The following is a 26946-nucleotide window of genomic DNA, read 5'->3' as shown; positions in this document are numbered from 1 at the left end:
TTTGATGAAATTTTATTATGAAAATGCATACATTTAAAAAAAATTGGCTGAAGTATTTTTGTGAGTGTTTATGATGCTTTCAGGATTTTCGGAAGCCAAAGACATTCTTGTGTTGTAAAAACATGCATTTAAATATGATTTCTTGTTTAACATTCTTCATTTATGAAAAAGAAAAGGTGACTTTTCCATTTATTTGTGGATTAATGCACTTCATCAATGCCTTACTAAAAGTCGCGAGGTTCATAAATCCATTTAAACTGCATAGTTCACGCTAAACGCGCTTTTTGCCGCCGTCTGGTTTTTAATCGTTTTTCTACGTACTAAACATGCGCTAAACGGACGTCTTAGACCGTTACTTTGGGTTTTTTCTGTTCTTTTTTTTTTTCTTACACAGAAGTGTCGCGTTTTTTAGACGCCGTGTCAAATTAAAACGAGCTTCAACACTTTTAAAACGCGATATCGAGAAACCTGCGTTCTGTTCTAGTCGTTGCGCAGCATCTAACATTTTAACTGCACGGACGCGTTCGTACTTAACGGCACCTTATGGTGTTGTCTGCCACATTTCTTCACCTCATGTCCTACTTTAAGAAGAAAGGCAATTATGTTAACAAACGTAGCCTAAGTGGCGACTTCTTGCTCATCTTGCACAGTCCACTAGATGAGTACAGTCTATAACCGTGGAATTTATTTGTTTTGGTCACAACACTTATATAACGCCGAACAGCGCTCAAGAACACATTAAAACGCCGTGAACACCTGGACTGGGCATCTGTGCGTTCAGCGATGCTTCTGTGAATGACGGAACCGACTCCGCCTTGTTGGTCTGTGGAGAGGAGGAGTGGAACAATCGACAACGAGAGAGAGTCTGATAAAGGACGGATGAATTGCTGAAGAATCATAATAACTTCAGAGACACACAGGGTCAGCGGTAATGACGTAGGCATGTTGTTCAACTTCGAGCGTTCAGCGCATCTATCGCGCGCCTGAGCAAGTTGGTGAAGACACTGAAGCTTTCAACCAGCAGCGCTGTAGGCTCCTCCGCTCTTATGAAGTACATTGATGTCGAAAGCGATGGTGTGCTCGTAATGTCAGCACTTGATTCAAAGGCAGCTGTAACGGCTTCCTTGTCTGGACTCAATCTCAAGAGCAGTTCTTTCCAGTAGTTAACGAACACTCTTGCACGTAGAAACATTACCACTGTCATCACATTCTTAGCGTTCATCTGACTGAGATCCATAGTCTGGGACCTTCACTAAATATGTACCAGGGGCATTTACAGGTAAGACTCTGTTCATTTAAGACGTTCTTTGTATTTTAAATATATATATATATATAATTTTATTTTTTTATTTTTTTACATGTGATTGCTATTATTGTGGCTATTGTTGTAGTTCACCACTTGCACTGAAACATAGCTGAATATACATTTTGGCAAATTATTAAGAAAACAATACTTGCAAATAATGTGTCAAAGCTTTATTGAGTTAACTTGTTCCAGTCCAGAAGAGTCTTTCAGTGTGCATGTGGATGATGTTTCATTTTAATTTCTTAAGATAAGATGTTAAAGGAATAGTGCACCCAAAAATAAAAATACTCCCATGATTTAATCATGCCTTCCAACCCTCATGCCTTCCAAGATGTGTATGACTTTCTTTCTTCTGATGAACACAAGATTTTTAGAAGAATATCTCAGCTCTGATGATCCATACAATGCAAGTAAATGGTTAGCAAAATCGTAAAGCTCCAAAAGCACATAAAGTCAGCATAAATGTCATCTCCAGTGTTAAATCCAGATCTTTAGAAGTGATATAAGTGTGGGTGAGAAACAGTATTTAAGTCCCTTTTTTTACAATCAATCTCATGTCCATTAGCACATTCTTCTTCGTTTGTTTTTGGCAATTAACATTCTTTGTGCATATCGCCACTTACTGGGCAGGGAGGAGAATTTATAGTAAAAAAAGGACTTCAATATTTAACTATTTCTCACCCACACCTATCATATTACTTCTGATGACATGGAAATAACCACTGGAGTCGTAGTAATTACTTTTATGCTGCCTTTAAGTTCCCTTTGAAACTTCAAAATGTTGGTACATATTTATTTTTCTTGCATTATGCAGACCTACAGAGCTGAACTATTCTTTTAAAACCTTTGTTTGTGTTCTGCAGAAGAAAGAAAGTCATACACATCTGGGATTGCATGAGGGTGAGTAAATGATGAGAGAATTATAATTTCTGTTGTGAACTTTCCCTTTAATGGAAAATATGCTCCCTTTAATATGGTAAGTCATATTATTTTACTTGTGTAATGGAGCTGCAAACTTGTGTTCCATAAATCAAACAAACACAGTATTAGATCACTGCAGTTCATCTCTAGCGAACATGACAATCACAGATGCCAGTTGGTCAATTTAAACAATAAAATGAGCTATTTGAAAAAAGAAAAAACAAAATAGTTTTCCAGCTACAAAACCTTGGCACCATGTTTCTCTTCTGCTTTGTTTTGCTCTTCAAAGATATTTTTCACTCAATTGTGCACTCATTTGTAGCATCACCCATAGTGGATTACCTTTTTTAGTAATTTAGGGAATAATAAATAGGCCTAAACAGATGAACTTTTGAGAAAGTCTATGCAAAATCCATAAATCAGTCTACGTATGTGCAACATTATAATCCTGTGCTGTAGTGTACCTCTATCTAAGTTTTATGAAAATCTCTTAATTATGCAACTGCTGAACAAAAGCATTTTGCGTTTTAGCGTTTTACTTACTAAGTCTTACAACTTCAAAGTAATTTAGCTCTTGAATAATGGATGAGGTCTGCTACAGCTTCCTGGGAAAACAGAGTAGCTTTTTGATACCCCTGTCTCTATGGTCTGCTACAGATGTGTCTTTAGTTACCTTCAGATCCCTTAGTTTGTGATTGGATTTGTCTTTGTATTATGTACCATGATGTTCTTTAGATTGGCCACCATTTTATACAAATGCACATACATTGTGTATGTAAAGCGAACAAATACATAATATGTATTAAAAATTATGCTGTGTGGAACATAACATCAGAGTAGGGTGAATATGGATAAAGTGGGGCAAAGGGAGACATTTTCTATAGAATACATTTTCCTCTGTCCCATTTTATCTGAGGCATATTGCCAAAGTAAGAAACACTCCAAAAAATTATTTTTTTTAAGATTTACGCATTTCAATTTAATAAGAAAATTCCATCAAATCGAATTGTGTAATGTTTAACAAAAGTTAATAAAACTTAAAATATGTCATTATTTTAATTTGTTCTCTTGATCATATTCTTATCTTTATGTAGCATACTTATGAAATACAAATGAATGTATTATATTTTCCCACTTTTTGATTTGTTTTAGTTGTGCATCTGCATCTTTGTCTTGTGCATGCTTTCTGAGCTTTTATATTTATCTTCGGGCAACTGTTGCAAGTAAAATTAGAATTTTTTTCAGAAGGAATTTTTACTGTTTATTGTTTATGTAATATTTAAAAACATTACAAATGGATTATATTAATTGATATTTTAAGGAGGATTCTAAACTTTTTTCATTCAAGTTGATTTCTCAAATGGATATTTTTTACTTTAAATAATTCTTTAATTTATGTAAACCTAGGTTACAAACAAAATACGTTACAATAAACTATATTCAAGTGCAGGCCCCTGTCTAGCTTGTTTAAGAGTGGAAAAAATAAGTTTCCCATTCTGACAATAAGTGTCCCACTTTACCAGTATAGCCTGAAAAAAACTGAATCTGGGATTTGGTCAAATGATGGTCTTCAAAGGTTTATCACTACTTGTTCTGTTGTGTTATAAATGAAAATAGAAAATAGATGTGTTTTCAGCACAAATGTAATCTGACACTTGATAAGAGTCTCATATGGCCTACTGTACTCATCATGATAGAGGATTTTATTTCAGGCTTTTAGGAGTTAGGGAGAGTAAGATATCACATTTTCCCTGTCAGGTAAGGAAGTAATTTAAGAGGAAATGTTCTCTCTGTGCAAAGCAGATGTTTTTATGTCCTTCACAGTGCTCTCTTCAGCCCCTCCCCCTAAACAGACACACTTATCTTGACAGTGATAGTTCATTCTCCCTTGAAGCTTTCTCAGATTAGATTTTATGGTTTTTAATGTTTTGCTCCAACGGTTGTGTAAATTCATTTAACAGCTGAGGATCTCTCCTGTGCATAGGCGGAAATCGCGGGGGGGTCAGGACCCCCCCCCCCATCTGAGGGTTGTCCCCCCCTAAATTATCATTAAAATATTGTATTGTAAATAATATAATGATATATTCTTAAAATAATTGTTTAAGAAATAAAATAATACAAATGCAAACGGGGCAACAACAAAAAACCCCTTGGTGTCCCCTTCAAAAATTGCTCTTGAGAATTGTTATGTTTATTGTCCCCCCCAACATTTTGATGAAATTTTCACCCCTGCTCCTGTGCACATGTGTTTTAATTTACATTATAGGCAAATAATATGCATTATGCACATTATGCTTGCTTACACACAAAAGCACTAAGGCTGCCTGAAGGGCTAAAAGCAAATGGTGCATTTTCTATGCAACAATATGTTGTACATCTTCATATGTATGCAAGGAAGTTAGCATTGTTTGAAGCTATCACATCAACCAATTTATGGATGTTTATGCATCGCTGGTTTTTACCATTAAAATTAAACTTGAATTTGAAAGTTTTACCATGTAGACTTTTTCTGAGCAGCTCTGCTGTATTAAACACCAGTCTCTTACCTCACTAGGGGGCATTAGAAATCAATATTTCTTACTGATCATTTTCTTAATTTCTCATGCAGGGGCAGGGAGTGAATTCTCCTGATCCACCTAAACAACACAATAGGATTTGGTAATGTTATTCAAAACACCGTACCTTAAGAATAAAGAAAGAGTCTTTTATATTGTGATGACATGACAACTCGTTTGATCATGCCTGTTCATTAATAAAAACATAAAGTCTCCAGTGACAGACTGCTGTGCATTGATAGTACTGTAGATAAATATAAAAATAGTTTAATTTTACTTGAGTACATTTATCAAATTTTTCCAATTTTTTAAAGTATAAATAATAATAGTACTTTTACTTTTACTTGAGTTGATTAAAAATGAAGTATTCAAAATCGCCACAGTTATTTTTCACCACAATTACAAAGTACAAAAAAAAACTAACATAATATTTCAGAATTTTTGGAAGTTTTTTGGGAAGAAGAAATCGTCAAGTTTTAAGCACTAAATCTGTTTATAAATTAAAATGAATTGTGCCCTGTCACTATACAAGAACTGTAATACTGTGATTTTCTGCATATTTAATTTTATTCTGGAAAGGAGCCATTTATTCAGGTACGAGGGCACCGCCTGAACACATTTAACCACTGATCAAACTTCACTTGTTTTTAAGGTAGGCAATGTTTTAACTCTGCCAAACATTAACACAATGTAGTTTGATATATGTGGGGTTCCTCACACATCACTCTCCGCTTCTCCATTAAAATCCGTAACAGTTTGCCCTTCTTGTTCTAAAAAACTGTTCTAGCGGTTAACACTCTTGCTCATGGTGCTGTACTTTACTTCCGTTCCCTGTGCTGCTGTTTATCTCTCTGAAAAGCCTTACCCACTTGAGGCCAAAAGTGAGCAATGAATGGATGTTATATAAGGAATGTATGAGAAATCACAAAACATAATGTAACCAAATGCTACAATTTACTTAATAATAATATCTCAACATGTTAAATAACCATAATGTTAATTAAGACTTTATTATTACAACTGCAGTACAATAATACATATACAGAACATCCACTTTTAGTGTTTGAATCAATCATATCTCTCACTTAACACTGTGTGAAAAGTTTATTTTTGCCTTATTTTATTCAGTTGGCATGTAGGAGTTGATAACAGTTTGCTTAATAAACTCATTCCATATCTGGATAATTGCTGCAATATCATAGAGGATAAATGTCCTCCTCTATATTGCATTATATTAGTTTTGTACAGTATGTTAACTTATTAGCCAAAATACTTGGACATACGTGAATGAGAATAAACCAGAAATAGGAATGTGTTTCATTCATAACGCACATTATGTAGTTTAGAGACAATTTAGAATGTTACAAATTGTTATTTCTATTTAAATAAATATTGTATTCTTAAAATATTCTGTTTGTCCAAAAATCCTCTTGCAGGGCAGGTCTTTGGCATTTAGAAGTTGCTAGTTTATGACCTGTGAGGAGTATGTTTCTGAAACTTCATCTCTCTAAAACAATAGACTTTAGGAGAAAATTTAATTTCAGGAGAAATGTGTTACTTTTTGCCTATTTTTAAAACCACAATTTGACTTGCAAGTGTAAAGCAACTTGTAAGACCTCAATACTTCAGCAAATGGGGAAAAATTCCACTGTATTGTGATTTCCTCATGTAACGCAACCATTTTCAGTTGTTCTAATAATAAGAACATTCTCTTGAGTACCAAATTAGCACTTAAGAATGCTTTTGTAAGGAATAGGTGACTGTAGTGCAGAGGCAGAGGCGTTTGGATCCATTTGCAGTAGTTTATTAACACAAGCGATCAAACAGAGAGAAGCAGACATAAACAGCAACAGGCTCTGATGAAGGGACAATCCAGTACTTGTAATCAGACACAGGCAAGGGTCAGGGCAGGCAGCAAGGGTTCACAGAGTCGAGAGTCCAGGCAGAGATCTAAGGTCCAGATAATAACAGGGATCAGGGAATAACGCTTGGTAATGTCAGCTGAGCAAAACAACACTTCGCAAAGTAACAATGAAAGGGACAGTCCAGATATAGGGGAGATAATGATGAACAGGTTACGGTGATGAGGATAATCAGATAAATCAGGCAGGGATGGAGATAGATAATGACCAGAGGGAAAGATGGGAAGTGCAGTTCTAAAACTCCGGAGAGAGGGAGCGGATGAAACCAGAGGGAGGCGTAGCGGAGCGCTCCATGACAGAGCCCCCCCCCGCGAGCGGCTCCGGAAGCGAGGACCTGACCGACGACGGGGTCTTCCACGGGGTCTTGGTGCGGGTCGATCTGGGTGGTCTCGATGGAAAGTGGAGAGTAACGAGGGGTCTAGAATATCCTGAGACCTAACCCAGGAGCGTTCTTCGGGACCGTATCCCTCCCAGTCAATGAGATACTGTAGTACCCCGCCGCGGCGTCTGGAATCCAGGACCATTCGCACCCGGTACGCCTCTGCGCCGCCAACCTCAATGGGAGGCGCCTGCACTGGGGCAGGGACACCTGCTACTACTCTCTCCTGGGAGTAGTAGCAGGTCTGAAAAGAGCACATGAAAAGTGGGTGAGATGCGGTAATGAGCTGGAAGTGCCAAACGAAAAGAGACAGGAGTGATCTGGCGGAGAATTTTGAATGGCCCGATGAACCGAGGAGAAAGTTTTCTGCAGGGAAGCTTAAGACGGAGATCCCTGGTGGAGAGCCACACCCACTGGCCAGGCCTGTATTGAGGTCCGCTGCGCCTTCTCCGATCTGCGTGCTGCTGATAGTGGCGGATAGCGCGCTGCAAGTGGATGTGGGCGGAGTCCCAGGTAGCCTCGCTGCGCCGTAGCCACACGTCCACTGCGGGGAGATCGGATGGTTCTCCAGCCCATGGGAAGAGCAGGGGTTGAAAGCCTAGAACACATTGAAATGGGGTTAATCCTGTAGCTGGTTTCAACAGAGAATTTTGGGCGTACTCTGCCCAGACCAAGAAGCGACTCCAGTCGTGCTGATTCTGGTGACAATAGGTGCGCAGAAAACGGATGAGATCCTGGTTGAGCCGCTCCACCTGACCGTTGGCCTGAGGGTGGTAACCCGATGTGAGGCTTACGTTGATGTTTAGTTTGGTGCAGAGCTCTTTCCAGACTCTAGATGTGAACTGGGGACCGCGGTCAGAAACAATGTCACCTGGAAGTCCGAAGAGACGAAACACATGATTCATGAGGGCCTCAGCTGTTTGAAGGGTGGTAGGCAATCCAGTCATTGGAATAAAGCGGCACGACTTGGAAAAGCGATCAACTACCGATAGAATGGTAGTGAACCCCTGGGACTGGGGCAGATCAGTGACGAAGTCCACGGCAATGTGGGACCAGGGGCGCTGAGGAACAGGCAGAGGTTGTAAAAGACCAGCAGGCTTGAGATGAGAGGATTTGACGGTATTGCAAATAACGCATTGGTGGATGAGAGTGATGACGTCGGCTTGCAAAGTAGGCCACCAGAAACGGTTGGAGACGAGCTGAGTGGTAGCCGTGATACCAGGATGTCCCGCACTGGGAAAGCAGTGAACCCATTGGAGGACACGATGGCGAAGCTCGAGAGGAACATAGAGGCGATCTGCAGGGCATTCTGGCGGGGCAGTGTGACCTTGCTGTGAAGCAGTTACCTCAGCAATTATATCCCATTGCACGGGGGCCACAATTAGCGTGGAGGGAAGAATAGACTCAGGTTTGGATGGTTCGTGGGGACTATCAAACAGACGAGAGAGAGCGTCAGCCTTCCTGTTCTTAGACCCCGGTCTGTAAGTGATCTTGAAGTTAAATCTGGAAAAGAACAGAGACCAGCGAGCTTGACGCGCATTCAAACGCTTGGCGGATCTGATGTATTCCAGATTCCTGTGGTCCGTGAGGACAGTGAAAGGCTGACGCGCGCCCTCCAACCAGTGCCTCCACTCTTTAAAGGCTGCCTTCATGGCCAGGAGTTCACGATCGCCCACATCATAATTACGTTCTGCTGAATCGAGCTTGCGAGAATGAAACGCACAGGGGAACATTTTGGCCGGGTTGCCATGGCGTTGTGAAAGAATCGCACCCACTCCTGTGTTAGAAGCATCCACCTCCACGATAAACTCACTCTCAGGATTAGGGTGGTGAAGAATGGGAGCTGTGGTAAATTTCTCTTTCAGCCGTTCAAACGCTGAAGTGCACTCGGGAGACCACCTGAACTTCCTCCCCCCCCCGGAGAAGGGATGTGAGGGGAGCCACGATAATGCTGAAATTCCGTATAAATCTGCGGTAAAAGTTGGCAAACCCCAGAAAGCGTTGCAACTCCTTCACAGATGAGGGTTGAGGCCAATTGACCACAGCTTGGACCTTGCTATCATCCATAAGAACCCCTTCGGCGCTGATAATGTAGCCCAGGAAAGAGATTCGGGTCTGATGAAACTCGCATTTCTGAATCTTGGCGTATAGCTGATTGTCAATTAAGCGTTTCAGGACGGCTCGCACATCCCTAACATGCGCTTCGAGGGTCTCAGAATAGACCAAGATGTCATCCATGTAAACTATGATGTTTCAGTTAAGCAGGTCTCAAAATATCTCGTTGACAAAAGCCTGGAACACGGAGGGGCTATTGGAAAGTCCGAACGGCATAACCCGATATTCATAGTGGCCGGAAGTAGTAGAAAATGCTGTCTTCCACTCGTCACCCTTGCGTATGCGTATCAGGTTATAAGCATTCCGTAGATCCAGCTTGGTGAAGTACCGGGTTGTGCGAAGCATCTCCAAGGCAGCAGGAACTAACGGCAGAGGATATCGATATTTCACAGTCACCTCATTCAAGCCCCGAAAGTCAATGCACGGCCGGAGACCACCGTCCCTCTTCCTCACGAAAAAGAATCCAGCTGAAACAGGGGATGTAGAGGTAGTAATGAAGCCCTTGGATAGTTGCTCGTCGATGTAAGCCTGCATGGACTCAGTCTCGGGCTGAGATAACGGGTAAACTCTCCCGCGAGGTGGTACAGCCCCAGGTAGAAGTTCAATGGCACAGTCGCCCGCTCGATTTGGTGGTAGCTGATCAGCTTCTCTCTCGCTGAATGCCCGGCTTAAATCATGATAAACTGCCGATACCTTATGAAGATTCGATTCCGTAGATGAAACAAGGCATGCTTCAGGACCTTGGACAGTGGGTGCGCAGTTCCTCTGACAACGGGGAGACCACTGTGAAATCCTCCTCTCTGACCAGGAAATCTGGGGGTTGTGATTCTCCAACCAGGGAAATCCTAGAATTACTGGATGAAGAGGTGAATTAATGGTAAACAGTTGTATAGTTTCGGTGTGCTGAGAGCCGATGTTAAGCATGAGGGGTTGTGTGATATACTGTACTCTCCCGGTCCCCAGGGGGCGCCCATCCAGCGCTGCAACTTCCATCCGGGGATCGCAAGAGACGAGAGGAAGACGATGAGTTCTGGCAAAAGCAAGATCAACAAAACACCCTGCCGCTCCTGAGTCAATTAATGCTTTAGTTTTGACACTCTCTCCATTTGAATTTAGCGAAATCTCCAAGATGAGTGAGTTTAGAGATGAAACATGAGGCTGGGGTGAGTGCTCGTACAGATTTCACTAGTTCCTCAGTGAGAGTAGTCAGTTTAACCAGCTGCTGACGATGTGTAACCAACTCCGATGCTTGTGAAGAAACCTCGTGGGCTAGGCGGAACAAATCTGCTGGATCCTGTGGTGGCGAAGTGTTCTGTAGTGCAGAGGCAGAGGCATTTGGATCCATTTGCAGTAGTTTATTAACACAAGCGATCAAACAGAGAGAAGCAGACATAAACAGAAACAGGCTCTGATGAAGGGACAATCCAGTACTCGTAATCAGACACAGGCAAGGGTCAGGGCAGGCAGCAAGGGTTCACAGAGTCGAGAGTCCAGGCAGAGATCTAAGGTCCAGATAATAACAGGGATCAGGGAATAACGCTTGGTAATGTCAGCTGAGCAAAACAACACTTCGCAAAGTAACAATGAAAGGGACAGTCCAGATATAGGGGAGATAATGATGAACAGGTGACGGTGATGAGGATAATCAGATAAATCAGGCAGGGATGGAGATAGATAATGACCAGAGGGAAAGATGGGAAGTGCAGTTCTAAAACTCCGGAGAGAGGGAGCGGATGAAACCAGAGGGAGGCGTAGCTGAGCGCTCCGTGACAGTGACACAGTATAGGATTGCCATAACAGGTAAAGAAAAAATGAACTGAATACCACTTAAAACAATTATTATAAACTGTAATACAAATGAATACAGTGTAATGCATTGCAGTGAATGATTTTGGCAGTATTTTTGTCAATTTAATGCATCCTTGGAGAAAATGTCTTTGTGTTCTAAAAATTGAAACGTATACACTCACCTAAAGGATTATTAGGAACACCATACTAAAACTGTGTTTGACCCCCTTTCGCCTTCAGAACTGCCTTAATTCTACGTGGCATTGATTCAACAAGGTGCTGAAAGCATTCTTTAGAAATGTTGGCCCATATTGATAGGATAGCATCTTGCAGTTGATGGAGATTTGTGGGATGCACATCCAGGGCACGAAGCTTCCATTCCACCACATCCCAAAGATGCTCTATTGGGTTGAGATCTGGTGACTGTGGGGGCCATTTTAGTACAGTGAACTCATTGTCATGTTCAAGAAACCAATTTGAAATGATTCGAACTTTGTGACATAGTGCATTATCCTGCTGGAAGTAGCCATCAGAGGATGAGTACATGGTGGCCATAAAGGGATGGACATGGTCAGAAACAATGCTCAGGTAGGCCGTGGCATTTAAACGATGCCCAATTGGCACTAAGGGGCCTAAAATGTGCCAAGAAAACATCCCCCACACCATTACACCACCACCACCACCAGCCTGCACAGTGGTAACAAGGCATGATGGATCCATGTTCTCATTCTGTTTATGCCAAATTCTGACTCTACCATCTGAATGTCTCAACAGAAATCGAGACTCATCAGACCAGGCAACATTTTTCCAGTCTTCAACTGTCAAATTTTGGTGAGCTCTTGCAAATTGTAGCCTCTTTTTCCTATTTGTAGTGGAGATGAGTGGTACCCGGTGGGGTCTTTTGTTGTTGTAGCCCATCCGCCTCAAGGTTGTGCGTGTTGTTGCTTCACAAATGCTTTGCTGCATACCTCGGTTGTAGCAGTGGTTATTTCAGGCAAAGTTGCTCTTCTATCAGCTTGAATCAGTCGGCCCATTCTCCTCTGACCTCTAGCATCAACAAGGCATTTTCGCCCACAGGACTGCCGCATACTGGATGTTTTTCCCTTTTCACACCATTCTTTGTAAACCCTAGAAATGGTTGTGCGTGAAAATCCCAGTAACTGAGGAGATTGTGAAATACTCAGACCGGCCCGTCTGGCACCAACAACCATGCCACGCTAAAAATGGCTTAAATCACCTTTCTTTCCCATTCTGACATTCAGTTTGGAGTTCAGGAGATTGTCTTGACCAGGACCACACCCCTAAATGCATTGAAGCAACTGCTATGTGATTGGTTGATTAGATAATTGCATTAATGAGAAATTGAACAGGTGTTCCTAATAATCCTTTAGGTGAGTGTATACTATATATAATATAATTTTTATGAAGTAACTTGTAACATAATTTCTTGAGTGTTTTTTTTGTCAAACTACTTATCTACTCTTACTTGAGTCAAAATATTTCTCAATACTTCTACTCATATTTATTATTTCTTCAGTAGCCGTACTTTTACTTGTTCCAACACTGCCTATTTAAAGCAACTGTTGAGCACATGACTTATATGTACAACATGTGTTATAAATGCTATAAATAACTCCAGTTGATTGGGTGAATCCTGCCCTTTACACCTATATGACTATAAGAGATTACATTGCAGGCAATGTAGTGCATTGAATTCACTATCATACATGGTCATCACAAATAGTCCAAGGGCAGCTATCGGTATCCATAATATTACGCTGTGGCTATCACTTGCTTGCACTGCACTGCCTGCCTATGATAGCTCCAGTAAAAAGCTCCAGTGCCTCTCATCCTTCGCAATTACTTTAATTACCTGAGGCATCTTGTGCATATTCAGTATTTTATGGATGTCTCTAAACATGCATCTTTGCATTGCTCAGTGGCTCAAATTGCCATTATTTGTAGTAAGTCTTGAGAAGGTCCTTGTGTCCGATTCCCTACAAAAAACAAAAAAAAACCCTGTTATAAAATCCAATTTAGTTGCATTGATGTCTAAAAATGTAACTGATAAGTTATTGTGATATTCAATTATATTTACTAATTGTGTTTCAGAAGTTCCTCCTTCTATAAATTAATTAAAAGCTTTCATCAATGTTTTTGTGTATGTCTTAACATGCAGTAAAAAATAATTGTATAATAAATTTTATGAACACATAAAATCCCCAAAATGGCATGTAGAAATATATATCAAGAATCAAAATAGGAACTACTGAAAGTCAAGTATGGTGAACAAGGCAATACACTAAATATTTATAATGATTATATTTGGATATCCAATTGCTTGGACCATTTTAACGCAGATAGCGCTGTCTCCATGCAATCATCACAATTCCTCTGATATAATTGCAGATGACATTCACTGGCAATGTTATGAATTGTTTGTTTTGGTGCTCCACAGTCGCACTGTGGAGGAGGTGTTTTTTCCCCATTTACTGTATGTATGCACATTTCCCATACGAATTCGGTTGAGAGATACCCATAACTTTCAAACTAAATTGGGTACCTGCAACATCCTGGTTGTAATTTGCAAATAAGTTCCATAAACGAGTCCACTGTTCTCTGGAGTTGTAGTTGCTTGCATTGATGTTCAGCTTTCATACACGGTGGTATATGCTGTAAAATGGGGTAACATGCAATATTTACTTTAAGGATCTTTTTCTACTTGATCTATTCCTTAATAATAATTTTGTTGGTGTTATCAGATGTTTTCGCTGACTTAGAGTCAGATGTACTGCAGTCTAACAATCTGACATTACCCTCAACAGAGCCTGTGAGCTTCTGAGCTTCTTCTGCTTTTTGTAAATCAAATTAAAATGTGAAAAATGCAGAAATGTTATCTTTCCATTTTCTAAGTAATGGGGACTTCTTGAAAAAAGACTGCATGAGATGTAGCTTCTCTGTAAAGCTGTTGTTTTGTGTATTATCCCTTGATGAAGTTCTGCCTTGTGAATGCTTTCTCTATGATTTCCCATGGATGTGGAGTTACAGTCCTCCTTGACTTTTTCCCAGCGTAGTACAGTATCTCAAGATGATGTGCTTTCTTCTGCTGCTTTGATCGTGTTAACAAGCATGGTTCTGTTGGTTCTTTCGTGCTGCCTTTAGCAGCTCTGGCATTGACAGTGAAAGTGCATGTGGCTCAAGCCAAGGAGGTGAACAGCAGTTCATCTTAGGCACTCACCTTTTGAGTTTGGCTCAAAAAACCTATTGAAACATACTTCTGTGACACCACTTTGCATGTGAATATGCATGCCCAGACTACAGCAGACAGAGGCATGAGGGACTAGAGACCCCACAATTGTGACAGCTATTGATTTATCTGAGAGGGTCTCAGTATGACCTTTCGGGGCCTCTTGCAATAGATTAGCCAGAGAAAGAAAAAGGCAGATAGATTTAGAGTCTCTATCCATAGAATAACAATGTAATAAGCATAGATTAATTATGTGAGCTAATCATGGCTAGATAAGTGGTTTTACCAAAAATTAAGAAAATAAAATACCTACTAACAAATTATAATAGTGCCCTGATTTAAATTTATTTCACATGCTTTAAAGATCAGTGTTTTTTTCTGCTTTATCTGTCTCTTCCCAAAGGATAACAGGTCACTTTCTACAAAGTGTCTATAGAGAATAGTGTGGCCAACTGTCAACAATTCCCTTGATTTCAGTTCTGCTCAAATGTCTCTCAGAGGTTTCGACTTCTACGAAAATGAGAGGAAGACAGGTTCAACACCCTAGTGGAGATCTAAAGAGTTTGTTCACTTGTAAACTACTTAATTGCTGTGGATACAACATTCTAGCTATTCCACTGTGTCAACAGTGTACCCTTCAGCATGTAAACAAAATGTATTAAGAGGAAGCTGTTGTGTTTTAAAGATTATGGCTATTCTATTAGCAGCAATTTATCAATACTTTGGATAAAAGAACAGATTTTGATGTTAGGAAATTCTTTTGTATGCTGCATGTTACTAAGGTAGAGCATCAGACACACAGATAGTTACCTTTTTTATTCCTAAATGTAAATGGTAATGAAAAAATATGGTTATGTAAGGTAGCAGACCTGTAATGCAGCATCATACAGTACACAAATGTGACAGGCAGTTGTTCATTTAAAAGAGTTTGTTCACCATAAATTTTAATTCTGTTGTCATTCCGAATCCTCACTCATGTTGTTCCAATCCTGTATAACCGTCTTTCTTCAGTGGTGACTTTAGGGAGCATATTAAAGACTGACAGCCTCATTCGCTAATCACATTCATTCATTGAAAAAACGATGCAATGAAAGTGAATGGTGAATGAGAAAAAAACACTTTCTGACTAATCCTATTCCCTAACATTTTGCCCAAAATCCTCTGTGTTCCACAGAATAAAGATAGTCATTGACATGAGTCACTAGCTATGTTTCCATCCAAGTTGTGAATTTAATAATACCATAATACCAAAAACCATAATATTGCAAAAACAATGTGTAAATAAAGCCACGTTTCTATCCCATGTGTTTAAAAAGACTAAATTGCTGATTCCGGAGAAATTGTTTCCACTGTGACCATTTTATTAATAAAATACTCGCAGTTTAGAGGACACAGACAAAACACTCTAGGGAGCACTATGGCTGTATGGCTGATGTGTGTGTGCTTTTCCTCATCCTTACGACTTTGCCATGTGGCTCTATAAGATATTTTCCAAAAGTGTCAATAAGCCTGCTCTCAGGCACAATTTAAGTTTTTCTTCAATTTATTTGCTCGGCAAACTCTTTGCAGGCTTTATATTTTCAGGATGACTAGAGCATCATTTAGATGTAATGATTGGTCCGCTGGTTATGCTGCATTCCATTCAACAAGGAAAACCAGATTTTCCAACTTCTTACTGGGAAAATTGCAATTGAATGCCACTTGAAGTCAGAATTCCAACTTGGAAACTTTAAAGTTCTAATTTCGCTGAGATGCAGGTGTGTGACCTCACACAAACATGTCGGCATCCAGGTGTGATAAACATTTAATTAAATAATATGGATAATTAGACAAAGTTCCTACATTACATAATATTAAAGCTTGTTTAACAATTGCCCATCGAAACAGGTGTATAAAACATGGTAAATTATTAGGGATGACCCGACAACACTTTTTCCACATCCGATCCAATAACGGAAATCTCAGTTTTGGCCGATACTGATCCCGATCCGATACCAGTGTTGTTGTTTTTGCATAATCAGTTTATAATATCTTTACATTAGTGTGGAAATAATTGGGTGTACTCTTTAATATGTAAAGAAACACAAACCTTTAACTACACATTAATTAAATATAAATGTAAAGCTTATTAAGAAACACTTTATTATTAACTAGTATACTTGGATAATGTAGCAGCAAAATGAACAGAATTCCAGTATAAGTCATCTGTAGAAATTTTGGCAAAACCTTTTTTTTTTACTTGTATCTGGACTTTTTTCAATTTAGTTGTAAGATATCAGCTCCATTTTCATTCACACAGTCACTTTTTGGAACCCATTCAACTTAAATATTATTATCATTTGTAAACAAATGATAATAATAATAGTAATCTATTATAATAGTAATACATCTCAATTGTGCACGTTTCATCACTACCATCACAGCACTTCCTGAGGTCTGATTACATGCACCTGCATATCATTAGTGGCTAATCAAAGACTGCATAAATACCTCACTTTCACCCACACACACTTTGCCTGTTCTCATCGATAGTATCTCTGAGACTCCAGAACGTTCTACTATGTCAATCATGTGTCTTCATTATTGCCTGCAAGTATCATAAAATTGTTGTGAGTTATCTGTTCATCGTGTCTATACACTGTCTGGATATTACTTACCTGCTGTTTGCCACTCTGCTCAATTGGATTTACTCACAATGTTTACATCACTGTTTCAATCCTCTGCTCAATAAACCCTGTTACTGAGTTCATATCTCTGCCTCCGTGAGTCTCTCCATGACAGCTTTAACTTTTAACCCTCTGGGGTCTAAGGGTGTTTTGGGCCTTGGAGAAGTTTTGACATGCCTTGACATTTGTGCTTTTTTCAGTTGCTTAAAAACATATTAATGGCTAAAGTCTGATAATACTGTATTCAGCACAAACTGGGCTGCAATAATATGTGAGCAACATGTGTGTACATGTTTGTATTTTTGAGAAAATAATGTTTATGCGTGGTTTTTGAAAAAACTAATATTGTAGTCATTGAAATAAGGCCATGTAACATATACTCAACATTTGTCCACAAGACTTATGAGAACTGGATCTTGTAGTCTAGAGTTTTTGCTACACAATGATGTGAAAACCATCCTGATCATTCATTCATACAAAACAATATAGTAATTTAACTTTTGTAAGACACTTTTAGTGTTAGAAAGGTTATATGCGAGGAGGCATGGATTATCATGAACATTGATTGTATTTCACACTTGAGGAGACAAGACCCCTCGCCTGGGCCCATCAATGAGGAATGTGACAAAGAGAATAAATGTGAGGAGACTTAATGATCAAAATCAAGTTTTAAGTTAAAAGTAATCTGACTATACATTTTCTTTACATAAAGACTTTACTTAATTTTAGACCTACACTACTGTTTAGTCTCTTCTGCTCACCAAGACTGCATTTATTTGATCCAAAATACAGTAAAAAGTGATATTGTGAACTCTTTTTACAATTTAAAAGAACAGTTTTCTATTTGAATATATTGTAAAATGCAATTTGTGATCGAAGCTGAATTTTCAACATCATTACTGCAGTCTTCAGTGTCACATGATCCTTCAGAAATCATTATAATATGCTGGTTTTTTAATATGGGCATATTTAAAGTGCATTTTACTCATTTAACCTGAACAAATATGTGCAAGCACAAGCTTTGTTGATGATAATGAGGCAGCATAAACACTAGATAATATATAATCTGAACATTCATATTATTTTTATATCATATTACATACCATATTTATATCATACAGCATACAATTTAAATACCTGCTTTAGCAGAAACAGCATTTAAATCTAACTAAAACTTGCTTATTAGGACATATTTCAAATTTCAATACTCTGAATCCTGGATGGCAAGTCTGGAAACAGTCCCACTAGTAAAATATGTACATGTTTATATAAAATAGTATGTCAACTAATATGTAAGTAAACCTAAATGACTTAAGTCTCTCTTCAAAATAAAACCATTCATCGGAGTCCCGCTCTTCTTTTGAGGAAAATGTTAACTCTTCGTCACTATTCAGGAGTTTCCTCACCTTTGTATGGTTTTTAAGGCACAGTTGGGGGCGTTTACCACTTGCATTGATCGCCTCAGCACATTTCCGTTTTAATAGCGCCCTCTGCCCGTGGGTATGATCACATTAGGGATAATTATCTGAGCCAGGAGAAATTTTACATCACTTTGTTTCATACAGATTACATTGGAGGAGAATATTTGTTTTAAATTTTAATTGTTTTATTTAAAAGTAGACATTTTAGGCTTTCTTTAGACATATGTTTCATGTTTGTGTGATAAGTATTTGCGGAGTTTCAGTAAAACATTTTGAAGTGTTTCAGAAATATGCTTGTAATAAAAAGGTGAAAGCTCACCCTTTTTATTTTATTTTTTGTACAAAAGCACAAGGTTTTGTTATTATTGTGAGAGTACACAAATAAAAGTAGACCCTTTAGAGTTTCTAATGATGTCTTACAATTATCTGTATGCCCCAAAATGACGGAGTACTTTATGTTGTTTCCGCTGTAATGATGGAAACATCCAGCAGGACTTGCCGGCGTGTCCGTCGACCCAAGAGGGTTAAACCCCCATGCTTTTTATTCACAGTTTAATTAGCTTCTTATTTAAATTCTGGTAAAATGCACCTCCGGTGCCGTTCTAAGTCCATATTATAAGTGAACCGAACTGCTAAGCGTTTACATCTGAGATGTTGTTCATTTGTAGTGCTCAAATATTGTGCATGCGTGAAGGCTAAAAATAGCCGCGGGTGTGTGTAAACAGAGAAGCTCCATTCAATAACGTGCTGCAACTGCGCATGCATTTTATATGTTTACTTATTAAACACAGCCTATTGCGATTCACAGAGCTATCACGCATCTTCAAGTGGCTTTGAATAAAATGGACGAGTCATACAAACTGCTTTAATGCCGTTTTAACAGTCATTTCTTGAGCTTGACAGTAACGAACATGACTAACACACAGTATCGGATTTGGGTCGGGCTCGTCGGACCGATATCTGATCAGTCTAAAAACGTCAGTATCGAAGCCGATACCGATCCAGGTATCCCTATAAATCATACCTATAGACATCCCTATAAATTATACTCTCTTTTGATCGTACACCCTTGCATTGCAGCATTGTTTATCAATTGGGTTGCTAGGAGACATCTCTGGTGACAGTCAAACCTTTTTTTCCTTACACGTCATTTTCCAAGCTTCTGGTAATTGAATGCCATTATGGTCGGAGAATGGAGAGGTCAAGTAGGAATATCTGACTTAAATGAAACACAGCATTAGTCCAGTTATGAACATTTTTTTACATTGCAGGCATCCGCATGCAGTGTAAAAGCTCTAACCTGTTAACATGGGTACGGAAAAAAATACGCACCGCATACGCACTGCAAACGGAGTATGTGTGAAACAGGCGTAAGGTGTAAATGCAATCCAGCTAAAGGAAATCTGGATACTCTCCAGATATGCAACCTCCAAATCATGATTGTCTCTAATTATGTTAAATCGCTTCCGTTCAAACCACAGGGAAAGGTAAACACACTGGAGCCGAGGCAAAAATGTCTGATAGGAGATGCCACTTGTCAGTGCGTCTGCATAATGCGGCTGATCCTTGGGTACTGTAACTCTTGGAAACAACGTGCTGACTTCCTGTGTGATTTTGTTGACAGAGCTTACAGAATCAATTTGTCGAGCATTGAAATCCTGTTGATAAAGTCTGGAAGAAGGACACTGTAATAGAGAGGGACATGTGGCAGCCTTTCAAATAAAATCAATAGACCATCTGTCTCACTCAATGTGTGATTCTTGACAGGGGGTATTGTAATATCACTGATGAGCAGGACGTAGCTGCTGCTATTACATTTCAGTTTGCATCCTAGAGGGAACATTGACTCACCTCTGAATCCTGAATTCCTGAAAGAAGATGCATAAAAAAACAAGGGACTATATTGTCCTTTACCTGTTCGAGCTCATTAGGCTGAGTGTGTCACATCTTTCATGGACAATTATCTGAGAGGACAAAACTCAAGGCCAGCAGGGAAAACAATCAGCAGGAAATACTTCGGTGAGAAAAAAGTCAGGAGAAGCAGACCAGAGCCAAGTGGAAAAAGTTATAGTGCTTGTTTACCCATCCCCCAGAGCATGTGTGAGCAGCTTTTGTCAAGTTGTTTCTAATTTTATTGCCCAATGGTCTATCTGACTCTGTCACTTCTGCAAAGACAGTAAATAAATGATAAAGGTCTCACACAAGAGATGTTCACATAAGCTGTTATGTAATGCATAAATAAGAGGGTAATGAATATATAATAAATAAGAAAATTTAAAATTTCATGGGTAGGGGGAAGGTTACAAGGCTAGAGAAAGACTTTCATCATTAAGAAGCTTATTTTGCTCAATTCAGTATAGTGATAAAAAGCTTTGCAAATACTGGAAATGCATGAACCCAGAGTGCACTAGTATATGTTAGATAAGGTCTTTTACTGAGGGCTCAATAGCTGGGTTTACATTCACGTATGTTTGGGATATTGCATAAAAAGTCCTGGATGGCAACACCAAGATCCAAATAAAACAAAATATTCTCACACACTTTATTGAGCTGGATAATTTTTATTCAGTAAGAAGACATGCACATAAATTACAATGGAAATTATTTTATCAGGCAAAAAAAAAAAAAAAAATCTATATTTGCATCAAAAATGTCATGTGCTCTTTTCCTCAACAAGTCGTGACTGAATTGATGCTCAGACTAACCAGGGGAAAAGTATCATCGCATAGCATCTCAAATGTTGCTCTGGTCATTCTGAAATGCCAAAGCATGTCATCAAAGTGACTGGCTACTATTACATCCCGGAGTGGTCTGACACGCTGTTTCTCCCAGATTAAAGGCATATGCCGCAGATCACTCGCAAACTCTATGCAATTTAAACAGTAAGTGGTTTATTTCATATGAGCCACTGTGGCTTCCGCAATGTCTCCAGCTTCCGTTTTCATCTGTTTTACACGAATTTCCTCAGAAGTGAAGAATTTTGTTCTCTTGAAAACACGGAATGCCAACGCTGATTTATTCGTAAATTGTTTTTGTGATTTAAATTTATTTAATTATTTTTTGCATGAATTACATTTGCAACTTGGATTGAAACTCAGCTATTGAGTGCATCAGAATTCACTATTATTATTTATTATCATAAATTTAAATATGATGGCATGCAGGGCTATAAATAATGAGCAAGAACTACTAAGGAAAAGGGGGACTAGATTTGCACATCTTGTCCCTATAACAAAGGTTCACCAGAATTTTATCAAAAGCTTAGGATATGGAACTCTAGTTAAATGAGCAGGCTTGTTTTGCAAACAATTCCTTTGAGCTTCAAATTCGAACTCATTGAAAGAAGTAGGGCTGTTATCACCTTACCTGTGTGGTGCCTCATCCATCTCTAAGTTTGGTTTACAGATAAAATCCCTCTGCATTCATCAGGGCCCACAATGGACTCATGAGCTCAAATTTGAAGGCGTCATTTGAAGACAGCCTTCAGGGAAGGCAGGAAGAATGTGCTTTGGCAATGGAAACTTTGGGAGAGACAAATATGGATCCATATCTTATATCTTTGAAGTGGCATGTGGAGAAATGCTGTTGAGCATGATATTGCAAATCCAGTAATGGATCTTGGCATAGGCGACATGACAGGGTACCTGATCGATCGCCCCTGCACAGAGCTCGCAAGATCACGATGGGAGAAAGGTGCCCCGAATTGTGCCATCCTGCCCCTGACTCATAATGGATGAAAGGTGCCCCAAATCGTGCCACTCCGCCCCAAGCTCACAAGATCGCGAAAGGGTAAAAGTGCTCAGAGTTGTTCCTGGCAGGCTACTCAGCCTAAAAGGCTCTAAATGGTTAGGATTATAGATGTTCATAATGCATTCTTACATTCTGAACAAACATAAGATAACCACAATCAACAGTATAGGTACACTGTGACACAGGACTCAGTGGTCTTGAGAAAATAAGTATCAACTATGTGATTGCTGGGCAGATTTGACATAGTCATTGATGATTTTACAATCAATGAAATCTAGGAGGGGGCGGGTAAATTTGAAATGTGTAATAGCACAAGCAGCAATCTGTATGTATTCTACCATTTTCTTTATTTATTGACTTATTGTACATTATTAGGTAAAGAAATTTATAATGGAATTAGTCACGTTAGACAACCATTATAAATTACATAAATGACATATAACTAGATTATTTGTTTTAATAGATTCTCCACCAGAAGAAGAGAGAAGTGCAAGTGTTCTTCCTGTTTGGAAATATTTGAACTGAAATTGGCCGCATCCCCAAAGGTGTCCTGCGCCAATCAGAAGTGACTTTTCAGAGTCACACGGTCAACTGGGCTGTCTTTTCCGACAGTTGATTTATGGTCCTTTGTTTCAGATTCTTACAAATCTCCTGCTCAAAAATAGTGCATATTTAATCATTAACTTTTATATCTTGAGAATGGTACAAGAGACATAATATTCGTTGTCATCAGCTTACTCTGCATACGCCAGCGAACGCTTGCATACTAAACATGACATTTTATTAATGGATATTATAGGTGTAGTTATCAATACATGAACATCCCTGTTTACAAATCATACGGGTTAATTCCTTGGTTATACCACACGGATAAAACATTACACACATTTTTAAAGAGGTACATCAGTCTAGAATCATTCATTTGACATTTATACAAGTTACCACAGTTCAAAGAAAATTTCAGAATTACCTAGCAAGACTAGGTCTAGTATAAATCGTGGATTTAAATGCATTCTGTGCATTTTAGAAGGCAAAATCGGAAAAGTACTGTGACTTTGTGTAAAATGTTCCTGGATTATTATGAAATGCCTTAGTTTTCGTGTCATGCAAATCTGAGGTCTTTTGGAAACCTTTCAAGGAAAAGTCTGCTTTAACTCAGTGTGGAAGTTCAGGAGGTTGTGCAGAGGGGCTTTTCTGACCCATAAAACTTTTGCTTTAAATTAGGATGTTTAGAGTGTCTTGAACATTTTAATGTCCAAAGACAGGCCTTCAGTAGGAAGTTGAGGCTTGGTCCTTTACTTTATGATGCCGAGGAATTCCAGGATTAAAAGGGTAAATCCTAGACTCAAATCTTGTCATTTCAATTATTCTGCATGTATAATCCAACATATCCCCCTTTCGATTGAAGACGTTTGAGGCGGAAGCAATCCTCTACAATCGCTGGAAAATAAGCAGAAGACAAACACAAAAAACAACAAGCCAACACCTCCATCAAAGCTAAAGCACTGGTGCAGAATCATTAATTATTCAGTAAGCGTTCTAGTATTGAGGATTCTTGGGATGGTTCAGTACTCGTGGACTCTTCTACAATTGTTCGTGTTTTAGAGTCATCCTTAATTATCTCAAGTGGTTCAGAAACCTGTAAAGGGTAATTTGTTTTTTATTGGGGTGAATCATTGTGAAAACGAGCAATCGTTTTGTAAAATGACACCGATTAGAGTCAGTTCCGTTAGGTGAATTCCTTCCGCCTTGTTTCTGTCACGATTCAGAACCAAAGGTGAAGGAGTACCCATTCAAAACCAGGGGAATTGAGTTTCGTTTGACACTCTTCACTCGGGAAGTACCGAAGGCTAAGTCATAACATGAAGGTTTGTATTGTTTAATTGTTTAGTGTAACACGTTAAGTTCCTTCACTTTAATTGGGATGGTTTCTTTGTCCACAATATCATGGCATATCATGGATAAATATGTTATTCGCACAAGGCTTTCTGAATGCTCTATGAATTCATGGTGGCTCGTGAACAAAAAGCATAAGGAGTCAATCCTGATATAATGCCCTTGACTTTCTTGCTAGCTAAATGTAATTAGCTTTAGCATTTTGCCTATTTGAGTGTGTTTCTTATCATAATGTGTGGGTAACATAACCAGTGTTGAGGGGTTAGTGTGACCTCGTATGGACTTAGTGTAGCTAGGGATTCTGAGTACCTTAAATAATGTTGGGTGCCTTGTCTGGGAGGAAACTAGTTGGTTATTTCTCTATAGTGTTTGGATGCATTAAGGGACTGTTGTAAACTGTGTCAGACTGTTTCAACCTTTGTCAGACGATTTCAAACTCCCCCCTTTTTCTGGTCTTGGAGCTTGTTTCTGTCGACTTAGTTTCGGTGGACCCATTTGAAGATTGGTGTTTTGTGTCTTGGCTAATTTGGATCCTAGGTGGCTGGGTGCCGATGAAGCCACAGTTCATTACAGTCTTTCTCACAGTTCTTGATGTATGTATATAACTCTTCATGAGCTGTTATGACTGAGTTTCTGTCATGTTGAATTAGGATGTGTTTGAGACTAATGGGTTTTCAGTCCATAAGCAGGTGCTGTGTCGGTCACTTCTGTGCCTGGCGCCTGTATTCCTGTCACTGAGTGTGACAGGAGGAGTATGAAATGTCTTTATGGCTGGACTTGTGTGGATTCTGCTTGAAGTATGCTTTGAGTAGCTTCAGCAGTTCTGGTGAGTTTTCTGGAGATGGTTCATCTGGTTTGTGAGTAGGCTTTGTTCGGTGTTCATGTGCAGGCTCAGTTCTGTGTCTGTCTGCATGGTGTTGCAATGGCTTTCGTCGTCGGTTGCATTTAAGTGTCCATCTGGACTCCCATGTCGTCCTTTCTTTTGGAATGCTTGAGGGACATGGTCTGTTCCACGGTTTCTCCCAGTGGTTGGACGTGCGTATGGGTCTGGCACGGATGTGGGGGTCATGCTCTTGAACGCCATGTGTTTTACTTCGCTCTATGCTGAAGAAACTGGCTTTGCGGTGATGCCACATACTTTCTGATGCCAGCCCTTGGTCTTGAGAGGTAAGGCTTGAGACTGACAATGCCTTGTGGGCATTTTTCGAGGCCATTCTTTGTTTCACATAAGCCTTGTGTGCTGAGTCACGCAGTTGTTGAGCTGTCATCGTGCGAGGGCATGCCGTGACTCCTAGATGATATCTCACCGTGGGATGCAGGTTTCAGAGGAAGATGTTTTTAAGTCTAGTTCTTCTTCAATCTCAGACTGGAATTAGTCTTGACGTAGTCTATGGTAGTAGGCTTGTATGGTTTCTTTTAGTCCCTGTTTGGTGTTCAGGGCGGGAAATAGTTCTTGTTCAGACTGTGGGGCTGAAAATTCTTTAACCAGGGAATCTCTCAGATGTTGGTAGTCAGACTTTATATGGTTTGATTGTCTGTCAAGAAAACTTTTTACCTTATGGCAGGATGTTATCCATAGTAGGTATAAAGTATCTCTGTTAGACATCTGAGGCCTCATATTTAGGTGGAAGTCTATGTCATGCGGGTAAGCATGGATCTTGTGACCCTCAGCAGGATCTGGTGTGATCTTTTTAATGTTCCTTGCCAGCTTTTAAAAATTTTAATTTTGGATCAAAAATGCAACCTCGAAAATCACACTCATCATTCTTGAAATGAACACAAGTTCTTCCTGGTTTCCACAGGACAAGAACCCATGTCTGAGAGATTGTGTGAGAAACTCACACTACAAGTATTATCAAAGGGAATAGTGAAAACGGTCGAATTGATACAAATGTCTTATGGGGATGTTTTTTTTTTTTTTAGCAATATGGGATGAATTTCTGGGTACGTGAACATTTGGAAGGAGCACGATTTCCTGTGAGATCACATTGGACTGTTGAAATCAGAAACAGAGTAGGAGAACAGCAGCACGTCAATTTTGTCAAAGTTGTTATGAGCAACGTTAGCGAAAAAGCATTCTTCCAGGACAAATTAAATACTGACAAACTGATAACTTCTCACAAAGCAGAATATAGCATTTGACTTTAATGATCCACTTTAAATACTATACTCTCAGCTTCCTGATAACCAGACACCTATTATTAATAGACAGAAAGTGTCTCGAAGTCCCCTGATAGACTAAACAAAGAATCTGACCCTTGGACCAGTCACATTTTTGTTTGATGTTTACAGAAATCACAACTAAGTAATTTCTGGATACCTATTCCAGCTAGTTCTGTCAGGTAATAGAGACATTTTCTGCGTACTATTCCATTTAAGAAATCGATAACATCACCTCTAATTAATAACATAATCTTTGCCTCCAAGTAATGTTTAAAAAATATTTCAGAAATGGAAATTCATCTCTCTTTGCATAGTGGAGTACATGAGGCAGATCCTTGGCTACCTTACAGTGTTTTAGGGAACCGGCAATAAGACCTCTATAAACATGCAAATAACACCAATAATGCAAACTGAAGCAATGAGTACATTTACAAGGGCAATTAAATTGAACTACCACAGATTTGTGTGTTTTCGAGCTACAGTCTTCATTTCTCTGTGCAAGTATACATGACACTATGTGCAATTGAAGCACATGGTCAACAAAACATGACAGATGTCATGTGCTCACACCAAGGCAGAAGAGCACATGGTGAATGACCACAACCATAAGCCATGTGCTCAAACAAAAAACACAGCACACAATTAGACAGAAGAACGCACAGCAAGTAAATCAAACCCAAAGCCGTGTGCTCACACAGAGGCATGAACAAAGACAGACAGAGCACTTGGCCAGGAAATAAACATGGAGCCATGTGCTCAACACAAACACAGAACATGAGTGTCAGGACCCTGTCACCACACAATAACGTGAGTGAAC

At 39.3% G+C, this 26946-nt stretch overlaps 1 protein-coding gene across 4 annotated transcripts in view; it reads left to right on the top strand.

Annotated features, from left to right (window-relative positions):
• The first annotated feature begins 892 nt into the window (after nucleotides 1-892).
• LOC127653871 (PEX5-related protein-like) overlaps nucleotides 893-26946 on the top strand; it is a 155923-nt gene continuing 129869 nt past the window's right edge. For all 4 annotated transcript variants that reach the window (XM_052140668.1, XM_052140672.1, XM_052140670.1 and 1 more), the window contains exon 1: nucleotides 893-1279. In XM_052140668.1, coding sequence (XP_051996628.1) covers nucleotides 1259-1279 — 21 coding nt within the window. In that variant the 5' untranslated portion in view covers nucleotides 893-1258. The remainder of the gene's footprint in view (nucleotides 1280-26946) is intronic.

The sequence above is a fragment of the Xyrauchen texanus genome, chromosome 13, assembly GCF_025860055.1.
Source record: "Xyrauchen texanus isolate HMW12.3.18 chromosome 13, RBS_HiC_50CHRs, whole genome shotgun sequence".
In the NCBI taxonomy this organism is placed as follows: domain Eukaryota; kingdom Metazoa; phylum Chordata; class Actinopteri; order Cypriniformes; family Catostomidae; genus Xyrauchen; species Xyrauchen texanus.
Note: the sequence above shows the minus strand (reverse complement) of the source record. Positions and strands in the feature narration are given on the sequence as shown.